We start from the raw sequence: 22620 nt of genomic DNA, 5'->3' as shown, positions 1-22620 counted from the left end.
AACAGACGGACAATGTCACACAAGTCCTCTGTTCGCCATTTGCAGCGGTTCCGGACTTGACGGCGATGCACTACGTGCGTTGCCATGGCGACGCCAATCGCAGGTCCCGGCAGCTGCGCAGGGTCGCCGCTGACGCCGGCGCTGTCTGCATGAGGCAGTCACAGCCCCATGACGCAGGTAGACTAGCCCCCCGCCCCCACGGCACATACCGCACCGCCGACGCTCCGCGCCACACATGGAATCGCCGCCCCTCACAGCGCAAATGGACTCGCCGTCTCTCAACGCCAATAATGAACTCGTCCACCGTCCCTCCGCGTCCACAATGGACTCGCCCGCCGGCTGCGCTACTTGCGCTTGGCGTCCGTCTTCTGCCTGCCGGGCTTCTTGGCGGGCTTCTCCTTCACCGGCCGGCTGCTGAGCATCGGGTGAACTTCGTCGTTGGGCGCGTCGGCCAGCGTCACGTCGTACACGCGCGCGCGCTTCTTCTTGGGGCTGTCGCGGCTGTCGCGGCGGTTCTCCTGCTGCTCGGGCGCCGCGTCGTGCGGCCAGCCCTCCTCGGGCTCCTCCACCTGACGGTCCAGGGGGAGGCACGTGAGGGGCAGGCGCGAACTTGCCCGCGAGAGATAGGGAGACGCAAGAAGTAGTGTATATACGTGGGGGCGTTTGTGTGCTGATTAGTGCAAGCAGGTTGGCGTGCGTGGCACTGCCGGGGACATGGAAAACGTTACGTCTTTCCTAAATACTGTTAACACAAATTCAAGTCGATCCAAACCCTATGGGCCTCGTACAGTAGAACACCTGCATGAACTCCGTAAGGCTGCTTAATGCAGTGCTTGTATTAACTTTTGAAGAACATTAGCCGCCACCCAATTCGTATTTTCGACGCCACCTTTCCTCTTAAACCGGCCCATCTCCAGAACTACACAACCAATTCTGCATCCAGTCGCAGCTCCGATAAAACCTTATCTCGTGACATACGAACAGACACCCCACTGTCAGCCCCGCCACCACACCCCGACCTAGCCTCGCCGACGACGCCCCTCTGTCCCCACCCCGCCCCAGACCCCCGCCCCTCTCCACTCCCTCTCTACCGTCTCCACACTCCCTCTCTCTCTCCACTTCCTACCGCGCCCTCCACAATCCCGCCGCCCACCCACCTCTGGCGCGATCGGCAGGTAATCCAGGTCGCCGACGCCGTCGCCCTCCTCGTCGCTGGAGCGCAGCGCCTGGATCGGCTCCACGGTGGACACGTCCACCTCGCCCACCTCGTCGTGGCGCGCCGGGTGCAGCTCCACGGCGCGGTCCTCGTCGCTCAGGTCAAACTCGGACTCGCGCTCCTCGTACTCGACGTTCTCGTCAAGCTCCTTGAAGTCGGGTGCGAACGCCGACCAGTTCTCCACCTGGCGGCGGCGGGGGCAGCATGGGAGAGGGGAGGGGGAGGGGGGAAGGGGGGGGGGGGTCAGTGGGCGCAGGGAGCACGGGTCACGCGCCGGTGGAACCGGGAGCCCGAGATGTATCCCGAGACTGGGGGGCAGACGGCCGCCTCGTGCCCGCGCGGCGGCAGGGCCCGGTCGGCGTAGTCTTGAGTTAGCACGGCACCAGTGCTCTGGGCGTGTGAACCGCGCCCTCTGACGAGACACTGCCTCAAGGTCCGGCTCCACCTGACTCTCCACGACGTAGTTTCCTGTTCAGTTCGGAAGCTCAAGCACCTCCCCCCCCCCAAGTTTGAAAAGAAATCAGGCGCAAATCTTCGGAGAAGCCAGTTTGTTGGTGCATTTCTGGGGTAGGCTGTCATTTTTCGCCGCTCCGACTCCCCCCCCCTCCCCCCACTGAATTTGGTGAACCTGCACCCCCGCCGACACTGCTCCGTAACCTGGTCTGACATAGCCGTGCGTCTATTGCCTGTACCCGTCTCAGTAACTTGTCGCTACACCCGAGACCTCAACCTAACCTACCCCCGCCCCGTAACTCTCTAGCTCTCTCTAGTCGCGACCCGTCACCCCACCCTCGCCCTGCTACAACACACGTGCTCTGGCCGCCACGACCCCGCGCCCCCGCGCGTGCCCCTCGCCCCGACCCCGGCACCGCAGCCACTGACCTGGTTCTGCGCCCATACGGAGACGACGCCCAGCGAGATGGACGTCACGATGGGCCGCACCGGGTGCCACACCACGTCCAGCAGCTGCTCGCCCTTGGTGCCCTGCAGGATCTTGACCAGCGTGCCGACGGAGCGCTCCCAGATGTAGAGGTCGTGCTGGCGCGCTGAGCCGGCGCACACGTACTCGCCGTCGCCCGAGAAGCAGCACTTCTTCCACATGGTCTTGTTCACCTGGCGGCGGCGGCACGGCAGCTGCAGGGACTCCCTCCGCAGCGGCAAAAGGAAGGGGCGCCCAGCGGCGGCGCGGCAGCTGCAGGGACTCCCTCCGCAGCGGCAAAAGGGAGGGGCGCCCAGCGACATCACGGTAGCTGCAGGGACTCTCGGCAGCGGCGAAAGGGAGGGGCGCCCAGCGGCGGCGCGGCAGCTGCAGGGACTCTCTCCACAACGACATGAAGGAGGGCGAGGGGGTGGGGTGGGGTGGGGGTGAAGGTGGGGGTGGGGGAGGGGGGGGGGGCGAAGAGAAAAGTTCTACAGGGGCATTTTGCATTGGGTATGATAACAGGTGCGATCAAACGCAGACACCTCTGACGCATAAATACGAAAAAAATATATCCGACTCATAACCTGCTTTTATGAGAACCTGGTTAATGGGCTCATCGGGAACGGACAGCCTGCACCTTCTATCAAAACCAAAACCAAAATAGTATGATCATAATTTGAGCAACTGATAACTTACTTCACTGATAGCGTCATTTACGCTTTAGCACGTTTTCTCTGAGGACGTGATCCACCCAACAGCTCAACCTCCCCTCACGTGAATTTGAGCCCGACACGGCGTTCCCCGTCCTCGTCACCATCAGCCGACACCTGTCACCCGCTCCCAGCACTCCGACACCCCCTGGCGGCCGACCCTGACCCGGTCCTCACCTGGTCTTGCCCCGGCCCTCGCCCGGTCCTCACCCAACCCTCATCCGGTCCTCACCTGGTCCTGCAGCTTTTGGGCCGGCTCCGGCTCGCCGTCCACGCCGGCCGCCAGCACACGCTTGGCATCGTACACCCGGATGATGCGGTCGACGGAGTTGATGAGGAAGCACTCGCCGCGACGGGCGTACTCGATCGTCTTCAGCGCCGTCGTGTTGGACGCGCCGGACGTCACCCGAAACGAAGCCACCACCTGGCGGTCACGGGTGGCCGGTCGGTGGGCCATCGACGGCGTCGTCCCGGGCCCATCACCGGTCGGGTTTCACCAGCTGAGGTCACCAAGAGGCTGGGTGTGCGCCGAATCGCCACCGACGGGAATGCAAACCTCCAAGTCACCAGGTCACCAGGTCAGACGCGTAGTGCGTCCCTGCTTCGGGCACGTGTGGTCTGGTCACGCGCGATGTGGTCTGGTCTGGTCACACACGATGTGGTCTGGTCTGGTCACACGCGATGTGGTCTGGTCTGGTCACACGCAATGTGGTCTTGTCTGGTTACACGCAATGTGGTCTGGTCTGGCCACGCGCGATGTGGTCTGGTCTGACCACGCGCGATGTGGTCTGGTCTAGGCACACGCGATGCGCTCTGGTCTGGTCATAGGCGATGTGCTCTGGTCTGGTCACAGACGACTTGGTCTGGTCTGGTCACACGCGATGTGGTCTGGTCTGGTCACACGCGATTCGGTCTGGTCTGGTCACACGCGATGTGGTCCGGTCTGGTCACGCGCGATGTGGTCTGGTCTGGTCACAGATGACTTGGTCTGGTCTGGTCGCACGCGACGTGGTCTGGTCTGGTCACACACGATGTGGTCTGGTCTGGTCACACGCGATGTGGTCTGGATGTGATCCCTGGTCGCTGCTGGCGCGGCAAACTCCCGTCTAACTCAGTAGGTTCTGCCTGCTGTCGCTTTAACGCTCGTCCTATTGCGAATCGCGGCCCACGGCTCCCACGTATGTGGAATGTGATGACGAGTAAACCACGCTTCTTTAACCCTCACCCCGATAGGGGAATGCATTTCCTAAGGTTTTCTGAGGATACCTCCGCGGCGTGTCATGCAATCGCGCCCAAATTATCAGTAGCCTAAAGGGATCCATTGCGCGTGTTTTGACACCACAAAAACCGTGCTCCCAGTTTTATGGGTTACGCGCAGCGGCAGTTTTTGAGGGACACCACCCGGCGATGTACGGCCTACGCGGGCGGACGGGCGGGCGGCAACCCGTGATGCCGCGGAACGCGCGGCGGGCCGACATTGTTACATTAAAGGAACCATATTCCATAAATGTATGCTCAAAACATCTAAAAATATACCCGTTATTGAAACTTGCACAAGGAACGTCCGCTTCAGTTTCATGTCATCACCAAGCATGGCCTGGAAGGCAAGATGTTGCAAAGTTGTAAGAGCGATTATCTGGAAAATTCCACCTTTCACAAGTCGTAATGGGGCCAAGTCTTGACCTAACATACAAAAGTAGATGCGGCAAGACGAGATACCATTGAGACAAATCCACTGGTGCTTTTCGCTAAGCTCTATCTTCATTACTTTGGAAACACCACAGGAAGGGTTGTATCGCCCCCCCCCCCCCCGCTCCTCTCTGTTACTCCGCGTTATGAAAACGGAGAACCTGGGCGAAGGTTGTGCACGGTCCGCCGCGTCATAGGCGTTCCAGCAGTGCCTGCGCGCTCATGTGCCCGCTATGTAATGCATGAACTGCGACTCAGCTGACCATCAAGAGACCTCGACGTTCGCGCCTGCCCCGGAAAAAGAGCTTCGCACCCCGCGGGGGTGCAAAGCCCCTAGTCACCCCTGCAGCCAAAGCCACGCGCCGCCGATCACCCGCGCACCGCCCCACCTTGAAGTCCGAGGCGTTCATGACCAGCACGCGGCCCTTGGCGTTGCCGGTGTAGATGTAGCGGCCGCGGCGGTCGTACGTGGCGATGATGTTGAGGTCGCCGTCGTCATCGACGGGCAGCACCTTGTGGCCCTCGTCGATGGTGACGACGACCGGCGCGTGCTTCAGCGGACACACCAGGATGGCGCGCCGGCCGCGCGGGCAGAACTGGACCTGGCGACCGGCAGTGGAGGGGCGGGTCAGAGGGGGAAGGCGAACCGCACGAAGAAGGCAGAACTGCACCTGGCGACCGGCAGTGGAAGGGCGGGTCACAGGAGAAAGGCGAACCGCACGAAGAAGGCAGAACTGCACCTGGCGACCGGCAGTGGAGGGGCGGGTCACAGGAGGAAGGCGAACCGCACGAAGAAGGCAGAACTGCACCTGACGACCGGCAGTGGAGGGGCGGGTCACAGGGGAAGGCGACGGCGGACGCGGCGCGGCGCGGGCGGCGTGACGTCGTGAGGTGAACATTACGTCGCGGGCGAGTGCAGAGCAGCGGCCGACACACGGCGGGCGGCAGGCAAAACAGCCGACAGACACCGCACGCGGCACGCAGTGGCGACTTTCAGCTCGGTCCTGCACCCCGATCCCGCAATGGACAAAACAGAAAACGAGCCTCAGCACGGCAGGCAGCAGCAGGCCACGCCGGCTCCCCTCCCCCCCCCCCCCCCCCGGCGCTCCCCTGCCGGCGCGCGCACCTTCAGTATGGGCGAAGGGAAGCGGTAGCGCTGCTCGCACTCTCCGGACAGCACGTCCCACACGGACACGGTGTTGTCGGTGCAGGCGCTGACCAGCCGACCGCCGTCGCGAGACCAGCTGACTGAGCACACCGGGTGCACGTGCGCCGAGATGATCTTGGCGATGCCGCGCGTCAGGAAGTCCCAGATGACGACGCGGCCATCGTTGCAGCCCACGGCTAGCAGCGTGCCCTTGCGGTTGAAGGTGCACGTGACGGCGCGAGAGATGCAGTCGAGTGTGCCGTCAAACTCCTCCGGGTAGTTCTGGCCGAACGACTCCAGCAGCTCCAAGTTCATGGTGGCACACTGTGTTACAGGATGAGGTCCCTGCCGGAGGCGCCCACAACCCTCAGGCAGGGAGGGGGGGGGGGGCATGAGGGGAGATGGGGTCACATGACATACAATACCAGCCTTAAGCCAGCCTGGCATGGGCACAGGCATCATGAGTCACTGAATAGCCATGGAATGGGACATAAGTATGTGTGTGTGTGGGGGGGAGGGGCATGGGGGAGAAGGGGTCACATGACATACACTACCAGCCTTCAGCCAGCCTGGCATGGGTAGAGGCATCATGAGCCACTGCATAGCCATGGAATGGGACATAAGCATGTACTGAGAATGATGATTGGTTGCTTATTGCATGACAATGTGAGCAGACTTGTAGTTGTTTTGAGTGAAGTATAGAATAACTAGAGTTGCCCTCAAGATGACAACGGTTTAATTCAAATCTTCCGTTCTGGACTGACTGTCATAAATGCAGGTACAGACAAAATGAGTGTAATAGAACATTATTCCAGTTGGTTTAGTCATCAACAGTTCAGCTCTGTCCATGTCATTAACCATAAGCCCATAAATAGCTTGATCCAAAATGTGAACAAAGGTCGTATTACTGGCCCTCCAAGTACTTAAAACTGCTGTCAACCACTTAAAATTGCTAACAAAGCTAAATATCAAAATTGACATTTCATGTCATCTTTAGGGGTTACACTGACAAACCACAGCCAGACACTGTCTGAAATGTTCCTTCCAATAAGTAACCATTCTGTAGACTAAGCAACATTTTTGGGCAGCATGAAACAAACCACATAAGATATACAGCCTGCTGTACCCTGTCTTTGATAACACTGGAGAGCATCACAAGTCATTTTCATACAGTGTACCTATCTGCCAAGTGGGAAGTTAAAGTATGTTCACCAATTAAACACTGATATTGGGTGCTAAAAGAAGAAACATAAGCTTATGCAAAGCCTGTTGAGACAGGAATGCCAGACATCAAACCGTGAACAATAGACCAGTTAGCAATGAAAAACAGAGACCAGCTCTGCCATTCAAAGGTAAAATCCTGTATGTCAATTTTTGGTCGGTTTGCGTTTTTTATGTCAGCTGATTTGTCTTCTCATGCTGAATTTGGTTATCAAAACCATTAGTTCAAATTTTCACAAGCTCTTAGCCAATTCTTTTAGCTAAACGCTTGTGCAACTTTTGGTTTAAGCATCTGAATCTCGCATAAGACAAATCAGGTAACATAAAAACGCAAAATGACCAGAAATTAACATATGGGGTTTTACCTTTGGACGGCAGAGCTACTGCATACTCGCACTGGACACCACAGCCCGCTTGGAGACGATGCTCTTGCCACGAACCTTCAGTAAACACAGGCACGTCGCGCCCCTGCCAAAACCGGCTAAATGTATAAGGCCCAGCGTCACTCACTCGAATTCGTATACACTACCAAAATTTTTGGCGCAGTTGTCTCAAAAGCGCAGACTTATCAGGTTCTAGAACATGTAAGATGACGATGAAATACTGCAATATCTGATTAGCTATTAAGAGAATATTTGCACTTCACAGCGCACTAAAGAGGGTCTATTCTTCTAGACGTCACGTCGAATCTTCGTCGTCCGGGCAGGTCCAATCAACCATACCATAGCAGCCTTGGCATTTGAAAATTTATGGTTTTTTTGATACAGCGTACCGGTTCAAAATTTTGTGTGTATCGTAACAGAAGGTTAATATGTACCAACACACGGATTTTGGAAAGGATTGAAGGACCCCACGCGACTTATTACGATATCTCCGGTAATATGGCGTACCGGTCCGATATTTTGTGTTGATCGTTACCAGGAGGTCAGCATCTACCAGCACGTGGAGCTTAGATATCGTTGGAGTCCGCCTTTTTATTGTGATCTTTCATATTTATATATCTCCGGTATTAGGGCGTATCGGTCCGAGATTTTGTGCTCACCGTGCTCAGGAGATTAAACTGCATCTGTGGACCAGGTTTCAGGCTAATTTGAGGGGCCCGCTGAATGACGAATAGGGACCTGAATCTGAATGTTAACGTGGTGCCAACTTGACAAGCGTCACTAGTTTGTCTTCCCTACGATATCACTAGCTTGATGGAAACATGCACCAGTGAGCTAAATGCCACCAGTTTTTGTCAATTACGATCACAATCCAAATCACCGGTCAGCGGGGGCAGAGATAAAAACATTCAAGCTACGATGATCCGTGCAGTTGCATGTCGTTTTAGGCGTTTATTCACATAAAAGGTTGTGCACAGCGCAGCAAGAAGCATTCCATTTCTCGTGGTCGCAGAGGCGTTCAGATCACCCGAGACGCAAACGTGCAAGGAAAACGCGTTAGCGACCGTCGCGCTCATCGGACGCGCGGGCCGACCCCCTGCGGTGGTATGCTGTGCCGCGCGCCATAGGGGGGGGGGGGGGGGAAGGGAATAATCGTGATAAGACACATATTGTTGCCGAACCATTTGGGATATCCCAAAAACCCATTCGGGTTAATGTTCTACAGTTATTCATCTTCCGAAATGAGGCAGTCGTTTCTGATTTTTGTGATTTTCGGTTCGGTCAAAATGGAGTCAAATAATATCTTCTTGTATCTTACGAGCATTACGGGGCACCGAAATTCGCGGCAGTGTTTGTTACAGTCAATTTTCCACAAATACTGCGGGATATTTCATGAGTCCCCATCCGGGTTTACGTACAGAATTGAATGGAGATTATTGCTGTCATTTAATTTTTGGAATCCAGGTTTATGTACAGAATTGAATGGAGATTATTGCTGTCATTTAATTTTTCGCCGGTGATCTCGGAGATCACCAGCGAAATCTCATTGAGCAGGTAATAAACGCTTGCGTTTAACTATGTTTAGATGACAGGCTTCATGATAGCGAAAAACTGCGCATGTATCACTCATTTGGAGAAGATGCAGCCTACTTTAACGTCATGGCACCAAGAAATTTAGCAGAGTTTAATGATATGTCCAATCTGAAAACACAGAGAAACAGTCACCAAAATTCACAGTAGGCATGTTTGGTGGGGTGCCGACAGGGTGGGGCTCGTGAACTGCAGCTGGGAACTCTGCGACAAGTCACTCAGCTTTGGCGTTTTTTGCCGTGCAACGTCGGCCATAGAATCAACCTAAAATTGCACACAGCTGCGAGTGTGGCGCGCGGCGTATCTGTCCGTTGTGGGTTACATGTTGTTTTTCAACGTGCGAGTACGGTTTTTGTTTGTTTCGTTTGGCCCCAGCGCTCGCTCCGGACATACACGCCAGGACGATCAATAGGGATGGGGGGGGGGGGGGGGGGGGGGCGGCCCGTTAAAAAACACTGAGGTCGCCGGAGCAGGGGCACGTTCAAACAATACATGGCCACGTCCAGACAATACCGTAACAAGAGCAGCCGGCTGCCGGAGGGACAGTGAGACGGACGTGATGATGGGAGACCGCATCGACCTAGTGCGCCGACGGCCGGACGCTCGGCGCCCACACCCCTGCCCAATGTAGTAAGCCCGGCGGGGGAATCGCCGACCCTTCGGCGATTCCTTGAGATCTTAGGCCCCGTGTTTTATGACCTTGCGTTTTATGAAAGAAAGAAAAGTTTTGCAGGGGATATTGAGCTCATGGGTGTAGGAACAGGGGGGGGGGGGGGGGGGAAGAGGGAGGCGGGACAGGGGGCTATGCCCCCCCCCCACTTTCCAAGCTGGGGGACCACCAGTGTCAACTGCCCCCCCCCCGCCACTCTTCAGACTAAGGTTGCATTTAGCGTACATTTGTACTTCATTAAACACATATGCCGATTTGCCTAGAGTGCCACCCATCATCCGCAAGATGCGTCATCTTCTCCGTTTGCTTATTGGCCATCGCTTCGTGTCATAGCCACAGGCCGACGTCGTGCGGCCTATGGAGACTGCGACGGCGGGCGTCGAGGCTGTTGTTGCTGTGACTTGCGATCGCGCATGTTCAAAACCATATTACATAGTTTTGTATATCAGTGGTTAATTCTGACTGAATCTTGAACATTTCAAGACGAACATGGATCAGCTATGTTAATGCAAATTTGGGCCCCCCTTCTATCGACAATCTACGTTCAAGGAATCATCAATATCTCTGAAGAACACAGAAAAAAGCATGGAGCTGTAGTCTTTGTGACAATTATTTCATCACCTGCGGTAATCAGGCATGTTGTTGCGTCAATGAGGGTTCCTATGCTGATCCGGGGCCAACTGCGCGGGTCAGGAGGTCTCCCATGCCAGCAGAGAGGGGAACAATGTGAATATAATATATCCTTCTCATGGCCTCCGGATCGACCAGAAGATCCCGTCCCGTGTCGCCAGAATGACAGCCAGAACACACTTGGTGATGGGACGGAGTGGCCCTTCAGCCCTTAAACGGAACCGGTAATGTGTCCCTGGCGTTGTACTTAAGGGGCCCCTTGCCCGGAAGGAAAAAGGGGTCTCGTTATTGGTGAGCAGAGTTATCATTATTGTTGAATAGAGTGGGTGGAAATGAATTTTAAAAAAAACAACGGAATCATCCCATAGTTGATTGAGAACGTTCATTTTCCAGGATGGATTAGTGAAAGAATTACATCAAAGGTTTTGAACATGTCCGCCCGCAGCCTTGAGAGCAAGGACAGCGATGGCTTGAGTTGCAGCTTTTATAAAACCGTACAGCGTCGGCCACTGCAAGTGCCACCAGATGGGGGAGCGGGGGGGGGGGGGGAGGGGTGCCGTGTTGCCACCAGACGGGGGGGGGGGGGAGGGGGGAAGCTGTGTCTGTCTTCTGGACAGATTGATAAGTGCAAAAACACGAAAAATGGAGATTCTACCTTTGCTCTTCCAGTTCAATCACCAGATTCCCGCACCATCCCGCGGTGCTTTAAGGGCCAATCCGCTGTTATCATCAGTCTAAAAATCGCACACGTGAAATATGTCCCCAGCCTGCTTTCTTAATGTAAGATATGATGTCCTGAAGCATTCAAGGGTAATTATTTAATTTTTGTTAGCCCGTTGGCCACGACTCAATATTAGCTGCTGGGCCAACACCGCGCGACCCACGGAGACTGCAACGCCTGACATCGAGGTTTTTGTTACTAAGACTTGTGAGTGCGCATGCTTAAAATTACGTCACACAGTTGTATTACTAATCGATTTAAGTGTTCAAAGGTGTTTCTTTCAGGGGTGTCATCATTTTCGTCCACCGGTGGACCACGGCGAAAAGTGATCCGCTGGACTAACGCTCCGCAGATTATGGAGACTGCAACGCCTGGTGTCGAGGTTTTTGTTGCGAAGATTCGCGAGCGCGCGTGTTAAAAATCACGTTACATAAATTGTATCACTAATCGATTCTGACTGAATATTAAACGCTTGCAGACAAACACGACTTGGGCGTGTTAGTGCACATTGTTGACCACTCGATCTACAACCAAATTTTCATCTTAAAATTTCGATCAAACATGTTTATACACAATCGACCTTCGCGATGTCCTTCATGTCTGTGGAATCCAGATGAAACATTCTGACAACACTGCTGAATATCGGTTTATAAAAAGCCCCCTAAACCATTTTACATTAACGGCACCGGTGATTTATTGCATGCGCCCGTTGAACACCTGATTTCTGCAGTTTATTGACTTCAAAATGCAATCAGAATTGATCTCACGGCAGCTTCTGGTTTATGTTTTGGTTGGAAGGTAAAAATAACAATGGAACGAAGAAAACCGTATCCCTTGTTAGCAAGTCAGCTATATCCGGGGATTTTTTGCGGAGGCCACCATAAGAAGGGCTTTTGTCAACCTTGTGCTCCCCTTAGCTAGGCTCTGGCTGCGTCCTCGCCTACACACAAAAGCAGATCAAGTCGTCTACATTGAATGATGGGCAATTAATGTCCGTTGGGCCAGTTCATACCTAAGGCAGGCAGCTTCACGGAGGCTTTTTCTGTGGTGAGGTGTAAGGAAAAATAATTCGGAAAAGGTACTGTTGCAGGTGTCCAGCATGTTTTACACACCAATTAGTGGTAATGCTGATCCAGAAATACGCCACAAAGCAGCCATACGATCAGTTCGCAGTCAGTCATGCGGGAGAGAGCCGGGCCTGGGCAGTGGCCATCGATAGCGGACGGGAGCGGGGCTCAGATAAGGAATATATGACAGAAGAACCTTCATTCTGTGGCTTGGTTGTAAGAGGAGAATCTCCAGTATGATGGTTTTGTGACGGTGTTTTTGGCAGTTTCAAGCTTCCGATTGGTCTCCGCCTAAAATGCTGCAACAAGCCTTATCTCTTGAAAAGCAGCTAGCGAAATCAAGGCGCATGAAAAGTCTGATGCACTGTGAGCTATCGATTCACTCTCAAAATTCTCACTAGCCTATGTCCATACCTTATTTTGGCATCTACCCTGTGGAGGCAGATGCCTCCTCAATAGCCCAAAGTGCCTAACCGCTAGCGGAATTTTGCGTCCCCAGGAAAGAAAATGTTGAAATAGACTAATAGTCTTGGGAAGCTGGATAGCCTTATGAGTTGAATAGGCAAGATTGCGCACCAGTGATAAACAGCTCTGGATGCACATCTAGCATAGCGGCCATGATATTTAAATAAAGAGCGATAACCACCTCCATCCCTACTCCTTCCCCTCCCCGGTCATCGGGATTGCTTTCCAGAAAAAATCCTGAAGCATGCGATGAGCTTGGCCCCCACTTTTTGAAACGTTCCTATGCCTGTGATTGGGCTTGCGCACTTGCGCACTATTTCTGAGCTGTCGTGTGTTGTGCACTCCTTTCGCCCTTGCATCATATCACAGCAATGAGTACACATAGTACACAAATATGTCGCTAATGTGTGTTGTTTAAACGACGTGCCGACCCCTGCCTGGTATTTCTCTATGCGCTTCGATAGTCAGTCTGTGGGAAAATAGAAGATCAATGAATAATGTGCGGCCTGAATTATGCGTCATGACACAGGACGTGTCGGGGTCAGGTCCATGCCTTTTACGTTTATTATGCTCACATCTCTATCTCGCACAGCTCAATATTGCGCACAGCTTCTGGACGACTGAGAGTTTTTCACGAGTGCAACTGAATTTTTACCATGAAAGGCTAATTGTGTCACAGATGCTTGACTGAAGGCTCCTAGCGGGTGAGGATGGAGGTAGGCCTACGCGTCACATAGGTAAGGGATCCTCGCGGGTAGTGATGAGGTATTGTGAACCGATGAGGAGTTCCGGCTGGCCGACGGGTGATGTCGGCATAGTGCAGTGGCGGTAGAGGGTAGGGGCCACGTGTTGATGCCGCGGTGAGCCTTGCACCAGGTGGCGGCTATTTACCGGGAACAAATTCCGAGGAGTGCGTGGTGCATGACTACAAGGTTCCGCTTTCAGTCGAGGGGTCTGATCATGACAAACACCCTTCGCAGACTGTGTGTAGCGACCACACTCAACGGCTCCCTTTAATATGACCGGTGACAAGCATGTATGAGACGATGTGGATGTATGAATGATAGTTGCGGAGTCCCAATAAAGTGACGTTTGCTGCCCATGTTAGGACGAAAGCATTTGTTTCGTAAAAGCCCGTGTAATGTCGATGAGAAAATGTTTCTCAGACCATTTGCGGTCGCCTCAGTTAGTCGGATTATGGCAGGGAACTCCGTCGATGGTAATTGCCTATCGCTGAATGCACTGGGCCAACTGGTCAACAGCTGCCATGAACGATGGCATGCATAATAAATCCAAGCAAATATGATTATCGCCGGTGGGCGAATTACTCTCAAGGAGCTTTTCTGTTGCGAGGTTGATTATTAGTCCGTGCGGTCGGTATTTCTATACTTTTGTGGACCTGCAGTGGCCGCCCCTCGGGATAGAGGGATAGGCGGGGCTACAACTAAATTAATGTGTTCTTAAACGTTGTTATTCCGACGGAGTGGTCCTGTAACCTCGCTTATAAGTATTCGCAGCGCATTCAAAATATTATGCATTTAACAACATCATGTGCGAGTACGTAACTTTAAAAACCGTACAGGAACTTCATCTAAATTATTGAGTCAGTCACGGCGCTTGTTGCTTATATGCATGATGGGCAACAGAAATCTCGTGATCGCCGTTTGGCGTCGGCGAAAATCCCGTCGGATGACCATGACAATACTGCAAAAAATGCCAGCATTCTCTCCGAGTTAGGCGGACGGCAAAGGTCAAATTGAGGGAAACAACGATATGGAAAACCGCGTGTACCACAATGGTGGCCAGTATAAGAGATGCCACCTGAGAGTAAAAAGAAAAATAAGGCATCTATCAAGAAACCTAAGCAATGGCGAATGGAAAATTCCCCCGCGTGAGTAAATGGTGGCCAGTATGAATATGCCGCCTAGAATGAAACAAGAAAAATCAACAGACCTTACTAACAAGGTATGGAAAAACCTCGCGTAACACAAATAATTTTGGAAAGGGCTGGCCCCTCCAATGCGCTATTCAGGGTCCAGTCTGTACCAGCGATGCGGTACACTGCATCGCAGCGGGACTTCTGCATGCCATGCAGAAGCGGCTCAAACCCGAATGCGTTGTAAAAAGCGGATGGGTGGAGAGGGGAGGAGGGGCATCCTTAATTGAAGCAATGGGAGGTGTATGCACATTCCACGCATCACTCGCGGCATTTGTGATGAAGGGACCCTTTTTTAGTGGACATGGGGGTGTGCCGAATGATGATGAGTATGCACGACGGGAGCAGCCATGGGTTTGAAATAGTCTCGTGATTCGGCTTCCATCTGGTAATATCACAAAAGGGTCAATCAATGGAATCGGCACGTTTTAAGCGGTGCATTCCTGAGTAAACGTGGTGTCCAGATGGCGGTAATTTGTGTTTGCGAGCAAATTCAACAGTTGGTTCAGCTCCCGGATCCAGATACCGAAAATGTCATCGATGCAACGTAAGCACAGCTCTGGTGTTAGACCACGCATTTAACTACATCAAATGCCATAGCATGTCATAGCATAGCAGAGCATAGAATAGAGCTCAGCAGATAGAGGCTACGGCTAGGGGAGGTGCACAGTGGTTACCCATGGCCACTCCTTTTATCTGTTTTTACACCGAGTTTCAGAGCGCACCGTGATATCGTTAAATACTTTAACTGAATCGTGCGAGACCTTTACAACCAAATGCCGAAGAGCCTTACGTGCAACACAGCTGAGTTCATCATTAGCAGTATATATGCACTAACCTCACATGGACGTCGGAACGGAGCTCTCCATGTTACAGGGGGGGGGGGGGGGGGGCGGTAGCCATCCTATTTTTCCTTTTCAGTCAACGCCCATGAGGTCAATGTTAACCTTTCAGAAGTAGTGCCGAATTTTTGCTCCCGCCCTGGCACCAACACCCCTCATCATACTGAGACGACCGGTAGCGACGACTCCCCCGTTAAGTTTCTTCTTTTTTTTTGCTAATTCGCGATTTCGAGGTAGCGCTTAGCGCACACAAAGCAGACAGCACGCAAGTCCACCGCTGGCAAGGCGCCGCACAAGCAGCTGGCCACTAAGGCAGCTCGCAAGAGCGCGCCGGCCACCGGCGGCGTCAAGAAGCCTCACCGCTACCGTCCGGGCACGGTGGCTCTTCGCGAGATCCGTCGCTGCCCGAAGAGCACGGAGCTGCTCATTCGCGAGGTGCCGCTCCAGCGCCTGGTGCGCGAGATTGCGCAGGACTTCAAGACGGACCTGCCATTCCAGAGCAGCGCTATCATGGCTCTGCAGGAGGCAGGACCATGACATGTCAATTCACGTCAAACATGACATCACATGACATCACATGACATGTCAGGTAGCGAGGGTAGTTTGACTAGCAAACAATGCCACTCGCCGCCTCGTCCCCCAAGCTATTACCCTCCCTTCCCCCCCCCCCCCCCACCAGACACACACACGCAACCGATTGGCAAAACCAGACAGAAAATTTCGGTGGAATCCCGGACGGTCAGTGATGTCCCTTTGAAAATCTGGGACCTCTTGCTACTAAATCCAGGCTGCGCGCTTGCATGGACGGATTCGGCGCATTACAGACATCACCAAAGGAGGCTTACTACGGAACTTACGGAACCGTGTCTGGCGAAGATGGCTTCCCATCAACCAGTTGCTTCCCTACCTCGGGTAAAGGAAAAGTGATTACAGAGGGTATTCTGCCAGACCACGCCCCACCTACCAGATTGACATATGCTCGTGAAAGCGCTGATGATGAGTGTCGGGTTCTTTTGTCCGCCTGACAATCCAATTAAAGGGAGTGTTTCACATTTGTACGGGGGTTCGAGCTTAGAAAGCCATTTTGAAGATCTTTCGATGCAATTTACAGCTACGTCCTTCTTGAAGCTTCTCTTTACGTCTTAGTTTGACGCACGCTAGCTCCCGCCGACTTTTTGCACAGCCTATTTAAAGGTCAAAGGGCTTCCAGACATACATGACGTCATAGGAACGTAACGCGAATACCATCACCTCAAGGGCCACTTAGTGCTGAAGGTCGAAACAAACATGAATCGGTTCGCGACTGAATTAAAAAATGACATGATTCCATTCAAATGGTTCGTGTCTGGCATGCGTCAGCAGTTCGCGGCATCCACGGATATCGGTTGGTGTGCAACCGATTAAATGCATTGAGTGCAAGTTTTGAAGACGAGCCGCATTTTGTGTTACGTAATACAGAAATGTGGGAGTGACGCTAGCTATAACGAAACTATGACTGGGAATCGGATAACGTAAGAGTAGCGTCGCAACCGAGTGTGAGAATGCAGATGAGAAGCGCAAAACCACCGACAACTACAGAACACCATCATAAAGGCCAAAACACGCGGATATAACGATATTCGGTTTCAGCAATAGCGCACGGTATACATCCCCACCCTTCGGCAAGTTGAAGTGCTGCAAGTGAGTCAGCCCGTCGGCTTCAGCGGCAATTATGACGCGGGCAGTCTGGCAGCGACTCTGACAACGTAAAGACGTTCTATGGCGTAATCGAACGTTGTCGTATACGAGACCATATTTATTACATAGCGAAACTGTGTTGTTAAGAGTAGTCTTTTACTTTTAAAAGCAAGCCAAAACTTTGAAGTGAACCTATTTCACCGCATTTGAGACTTGCCGCAATGCTTTCCCATGTGGAATATGTCCCTCCAAAGTCGACAAGATACTTTGTCGTACTTCCCAGTCCCTCGGTTTTTTCAAAGTTTTTATCATATACACCGGTGTCTTATACACCAATACATTAAAGGGAGTGTTGCACATTTGTATGTGATTTTGAGCTGAATAGCCATCTAAAACATCACCCGGTACAGTTCGCATGCCTGCCCTTCTCGAGACCTACACACTTCTAGCTTCTGAGCTACGCGCTCAAGATGATGTGCATAAATTTTCCGGGAGGCTATTTCAGGGTCACCAAGGCATCCATAGGGCCATGGCAACGTAATTCAATCCAGCCACTTCGTTGCCAATGCAGCGAGCAATGCCAGGGACAGTATACTTGTCGAATCGTTCAAATTTGGCGTTCGTGAGCACAATTTACAGACATTATATGTTGTATAGAGCAGCCTTTCGCCGTAAGCACACTTATAGTTGCAAGTGATTCTATTTCATCACTTATGATGCTTGCTTTAATATCTCAGCATGTGGAACATTCCCTTCGAGACACAAAGAGATGCAGCGTTGGCATTTTATGCCTGTCCATGCCATAAATGGCGGATGTTCAGCTTCACCTTCACTTGTTTTTCATCACATGACCCGACTCGCCGCCAAGAACTGACCCAGTGACGTATGCCATGAATTACATTACCTTATTACGAACACACCAACCCTCGCTTCACACCGCTCGGGTTATAGTCACTGTTCGCTGATCACCGAAGTTCTCAAAAAGACATATCGCAAATACCGTGCATGTCTGTCATTTATTGACATCACAGCACGGCGATGTCAAAACACTGTCACGTGCCAAATGCGCACAAAGAGATGATTATGGGCGACCCATCCAGATCATGATACACCGATTTGTAAGTGATTATCTTTTCTTGAAGCCGTACTTCTTCCGTTCATAAAACAAGTCGGTCTTGGAGCTTCCCAAGTTGACGATTTTAGGGCAGCCGTCCCTCTGGAAAAGATAACGTTTGACTGTCAGGACATTGAAACAGGAATAGCGCTACAACACTGCGTTTACATGCTATCACTTTGCAGGACAATAAAACCGGAATAAAGCTACGACACTGTGTTTAAACGTCATCACTTTACAGGACATTAAAACCGGAATAAAGCTACGCCACCGTTTACATGTAAGCTCCGCTACGTTTACAGCTCATCACTTTACAGCAGCATTTTTATCCAAACGGTCAAACAGCATAGCGCGGAACTTACCCCCCTCCTTTCCGCACAAGCCAGTTATCCTTGACTTTACCATACCCAGAACTTCCACCATCTTTCCCGATGACTTCCTCAGATCTGACCGCACGCACAGAATCCCCTGCCGCCCACCCACCTCTCCCCACCCTACCTGTTCACGTTCGGGGCATTTCCGACTGGGCACAACGTGGGCTGTCAAGCACGAGGAAACAGAAGCGTGGCCGACCTACCTGCTACGGTCTGGTATGAGACCTCCAGGTTCCTAATTCGACATGACTCAATTTCCTGTGCATGATATATGGTAATGGCTTAATAACGTTGGGCATATTCCAAAACAGTTTCTCAAGCAAACATGCAGACTATTGCAGCACTCCACCCCAATTTTGATGCCACTATGTTTTTGCCTGGAGTTGTTTTTTTTATACCACAATAATTCTGCGGAGTTCTGGCTCTCATGAAACATGAGTTTGTGGTGCAAAGGTGGCACTTCCATTATAGCGTTCCTTTGATCTACGACGTCAATTGATCTCGAAGGACAAGGCTCAAAAGAGGCGCAACATATCTCGTGCTTCAAACTTCCTGGGTCTTAACCTTCACCTGGGTAGTGTTTTTCTGCTCACTCAAGAAAAATTAACATCAAGCAACTCTTGTGACGGGCCCATTTGATAAACCTCCACGCAATAACACCGGCCAACCAGCATGCCACCGCCGCAGACGTCACCATCCCGCCGCGCAGCGCCGCCCGGCCCAGCACTCACGTCCTTCTCCTGGATGGTGCACTCCTGGCAGTAGTAGGCGTCGCTGATGCCGGGCCCGCCGCAGATGACGCAGCGGCCCTGGTACGAGCCGTAGTTGCACTCGTCGCAGATGCGCACCAGGGTGCACGGTCGCACGTACGAGTCGCAGATGACGCACTTGCCATCGCACTTCTCGCACAGGCGGCCGATGGCTGTCGGGCGGCAGGAGGTGAGAGGTCAGGGAGCGGGAGTGATGGACAATCTGATGATGGGCAGCTGATGCATACCACTAGAGATATCAATGTTAGGGACATCATTGCTATAGTTTTGATTTGTGGGTATTATGTCACAAATACATTTGGTCTGTATGACACTTTTTTGGTCTGTGCCATACATCATCTAGCCTTTATGTCACAAATAAACTTGGTCCACATGAATTGAAAATTTTGCATGGATCTGCATGAAACTTCAGGTATGCTTTCACAACACTTTCACTTGCTGGAACTTCAACTAAAAAATGTATGTGCTGCAGCTCAAGCCATGCCGCTACCCAGAGCTTGATTAATTCAGTCCCATTTCACACAAAGGTAAGAACTGACAATTTCTGCCAAGTTTCAAACATCAAATATGAAAAAAGATGGGTATTGTTGATATTGTATACAATGAAACAGCAGTCTGCAAAAGGTGGCAGACCAGCCAATAAGGCATTTGGGGCAGGTACACTCCTGGAAGCAAAAATCCACAAAGTGAGTTTCAAACCTCCATGATGCTGCTCATAAAAAACACAGAGGATAAAGAAATTTGTGGCTGGTTTACCTGCTCAGAGCAAACACTGGAAGCTGGCATGAGCAAAAAGTCTCATGTTTACACCATATTTTTGTTTCAAATATATATATATATATATATATATATATATATATCACTCCAAGCACTTTAATTTATCAGTGGGTCCATGTATACAGGCACTGTGCCAGCAGCCACATGCAGGACCAGACTGGATAAAAAAGCACTGACCAAGACAACTATGACACAGCTGAAACAATCCTGATGCACTTGGCCTTTGGACTGCATTTGCTTTTATTGATTGTAGGTCCTTTGTACTAAATGCACTAGGGTGTATCTGCTCGTTCTACCCATCTCTGCCCTAGTTCAGCGCCTGCCATGAGACACCATGAGCTGCCCCAAGATAGCATGAGCAGCCAAAAGAGGTCCAGGAACATGCCTTATGATTCCACTCTGCCCACATGGAATTCTGCCAAATTCTGACATGTTTTACAGATTTGATGTCACAGAAGCATCTTAAAATGTGGTTACACTAATAACATTGAAAATCAGGCTACACAAAGTAGAATAATAAATTGTCAGAGATTAACAAATGTGATCTTGCATACAATATCGACATAAAATTAATGGCTTCCCAATTAATTCACAGACAACCGTTTTCCAACAGTATCGCGACACCATCACACACATGATGTACACAAAGGGAATCCTACAAAAGGTGTTGAGCCTAAAGCCCCAGTCCTGGGGATCTTCTCATGCAAAAACTCCTACATCAAAAACTTGCACGAACTGAAGACAATTTGAGCAGTCAATGATGACAAACTGCTATCAGTCATTTACCTTGAACAATGCAATGCAGTTGCTCCATGAACACAATACTGTTACACATGACTGCAAACACACAAAAATTGTGTCCATTATTTTGCAGCCCATGAAAATGATGGCATAGCTAAATGCATGTTTTTGTGTCTCCCTACTGAAAGAAACAGCCTGAATGTTTGTTTGCGATGGCTGCCGATAGCAAATCAAGCACTTACCCACACCAGGCTGCTTCCTGCAAAAGATTAGATCGGGATGGTGCTTCGCCATTTCCTGCTAGTCGAAGTAAGACCCCGGGGTTTGATTTCAGGAGAAAATTTCAGAAATGCGCTTGTCTTAATACCGCGGGAGCACCCACAAACGCCCAAAGCAACTGTGACAGCCCGAGTACCACGCCGTGCCGAATCAGGGCAATACAACACCGAACGTTCTGGTGTCGGCAATGGCGCAATGAATGTCACAGCATCGTCATTTTCGAAACTTTTAAGTTATTTGTAAATGGAAGCACATACAAGCCTTGCTGACGTCACACAGGGACATCCATCGCCGACACCCCTGCGCTATCACATTAACACGCGCTCGGGGGGGGGGGGGGGGAGGGGGGCGGGACGAAATCGACCCCGAAGGTTTTTCAGAATGGCTTCCGAATGGCGCGCTGCAGCCGCGGCAAAATTTGCATGGCTGTAGACAATTGAATAGCGGATGGTTTGGCATCGAACATTTAGATAACCTTGTAAGGGCGCTGGCATATGGCAGGTCAGTCAGACCATGGTTTCAGCGAAGTCAATTTGTAGGGAGTCGTTCAATCTGATGCAACAACGGAGTGTTAGACGAAGCCATACATCTCTGAGATGCTTTCTTAGGTAACACAGATATTGAATGATCAAAAAACCTTGACCTGAGGTCAGGTATAAATGTCATACCAAGGTCAAAACCAACCTGCTTTATTACTCTAGGGCTTGCTGTATAGGGATAGTTTCTGGTGCTCGTTTCGAATTTATTGATAGCAGGAGCCGCATTTTACATCTTCCATGGCCTTCTTAGAGGTCAGAATAGGTCATTGACCTGAAGTGACCCTGGTCGGCATTTTTTGGGAAGATACTGCCTGGGGTAATCTTCGTCGCTTATTCATGTGCAAAACCCAGAGCAGTCTTGCGGGATTTTGATCACAATGACCTTCAAAGGGTCAAACAGGGTCACTGACGTTAACTGAGCATGTGATCTGTTGCTTAGAAACAGTTATCTAGGTTATCGGGGCACTTTGGAGACCAAACTAGAATTTGACTTTGTTTGAGCTTATTTTACCCGAAGGTCATGATCTAGGAACCTAAAACTTTGACCTAAGTGAGTTCATGTACAGGCCAGGACACCCTGTAAGGTTGGTGTCCTAGCTCTCTTGGTTTCCGAGATCTCAGGGAGGGGGGTCAGGTGACCCCCCCCTACCCGAGCGAGGGCTATCTAGCCGGCCACCCGGCGCGCGTTAGTTCAACACGTTTCAACGGCACACTAACTTCTCCATCGTTCACCGAGTCGTGTTTAAGTTATGTCTTCTCTGCAACAACTAAAACAAAATACGCCACCACCAGCACCAATAATTGGGGGGCAGAAAATAATTTGTCGTGCGTACTGAGCGTAAACATAGAAGTCTGAGCAAAATTACAGCGGATTTCACGCCCATAAACGGTGCATGACTCGAGTAAAACACATGCATATATTGAGACCAAATTGAAACATACTCTCCCTTCTTCGGATTGTATCTTGCATGTGTATTTTCGTAATTGGCAAACCTGCCAAACAACACGTGGATAATATACTAAATCAACGAGCGTACGGCGTGTTCCAACAGCCATGCTCAAGTACGACGCCACAACCGGAGATAACGCCATATTTAAGCATTGGAACCGCACCACGCACGAACACTCGGCCACCCGGTC

At 51.4% G+C, this 22620-nt stretch overlaps 2 protein-coding genes across 3 annotated transcripts; both read right to left on the bottom strand.

Annotated features, from left to right (window-relative positions):
- Window positions 1-36: 36 nt before the first annotated feature.
- On the bottom strand, window positions 37-7405 carry LOC119113793 (retinoblastoma-binding protein 5 homolog). Of its 2 annotated transcripts, none has more exons than XM_037238028.1 (7): window positions 7346-7405; window positions 5664-6029; window positions 4927-5139; window positions 3081-3272; window positions 2099-2329; window positions 1158-1400; window positions 37-569 (listed from the first exon to the last, which is right to left on the bottom strand). In XM_037238028.1, the coding sequence occupies exons 2-7, from the start codon at window positions 5997-5999 to the stop codon at window positions 345-347; spliced, it is 1440 nt and encodes a 479-aa protein (XP_037093923.1). In that variant the 5' UTR covers window positions 6000-6029; window positions 7346-7405; the 3' UTR covers window positions 37-344. The 2 variants fall into 2 exon arrangements, with proteins under 2 accessions (XP_037093923.1, XP_037093924.1); XM_037238029.1 differs by having other exon boundaries at window positions 7303-7356.
- A 10489-nt stretch (window positions 7406-17894) lies between these two features.
- On the bottom strand, window positions 17895-21087 carry LOC119113737 (PHD finger-like domain-containing protein 5A). Its single transcript, XM_037237984.1, has 3 exons — window positions 20905-21087; window positions 19106-19296; window positions 17895-18102 (listed from the first exon to the last, which is right to left on the bottom strand). Exons 1-3 carry the CDS (start codon window positions 20954-20956, stop codon window positions 18013-18015), a joined length of 333 nt encoding a protein of 110 aa, XP_037093879.1. The 5' UTR covers window positions 20957-21087; the 3' UTR covers window positions 17895-18012.
- Window positions 21088-22620: the final 1533 nt, after the last annotated feature.

The sequence above is a fragment of the Pollicipes pollicipes genome, unplaced genomic scaffold (genome assembly GCF_011947565.3).
Source record: "Pollicipes pollicipes isolate AB1234 unplaced genomic scaffold, Ppol_2.1 Scaffold_7262;HRSCAF=8765_pilon_pilon_pilon, whole genome shotgun sequence".
Taxonomy (NCBI): domain Eukaryota; kingdom Metazoa; phylum Arthropoda; class Thecostraca; order Pollicipedomorpha; family Pollicipedidae; genus Pollicipes; species Pollicipes pollicipes.
This window is presented reverse-complemented; position numbering and strand designations above follow the sequence as displayed.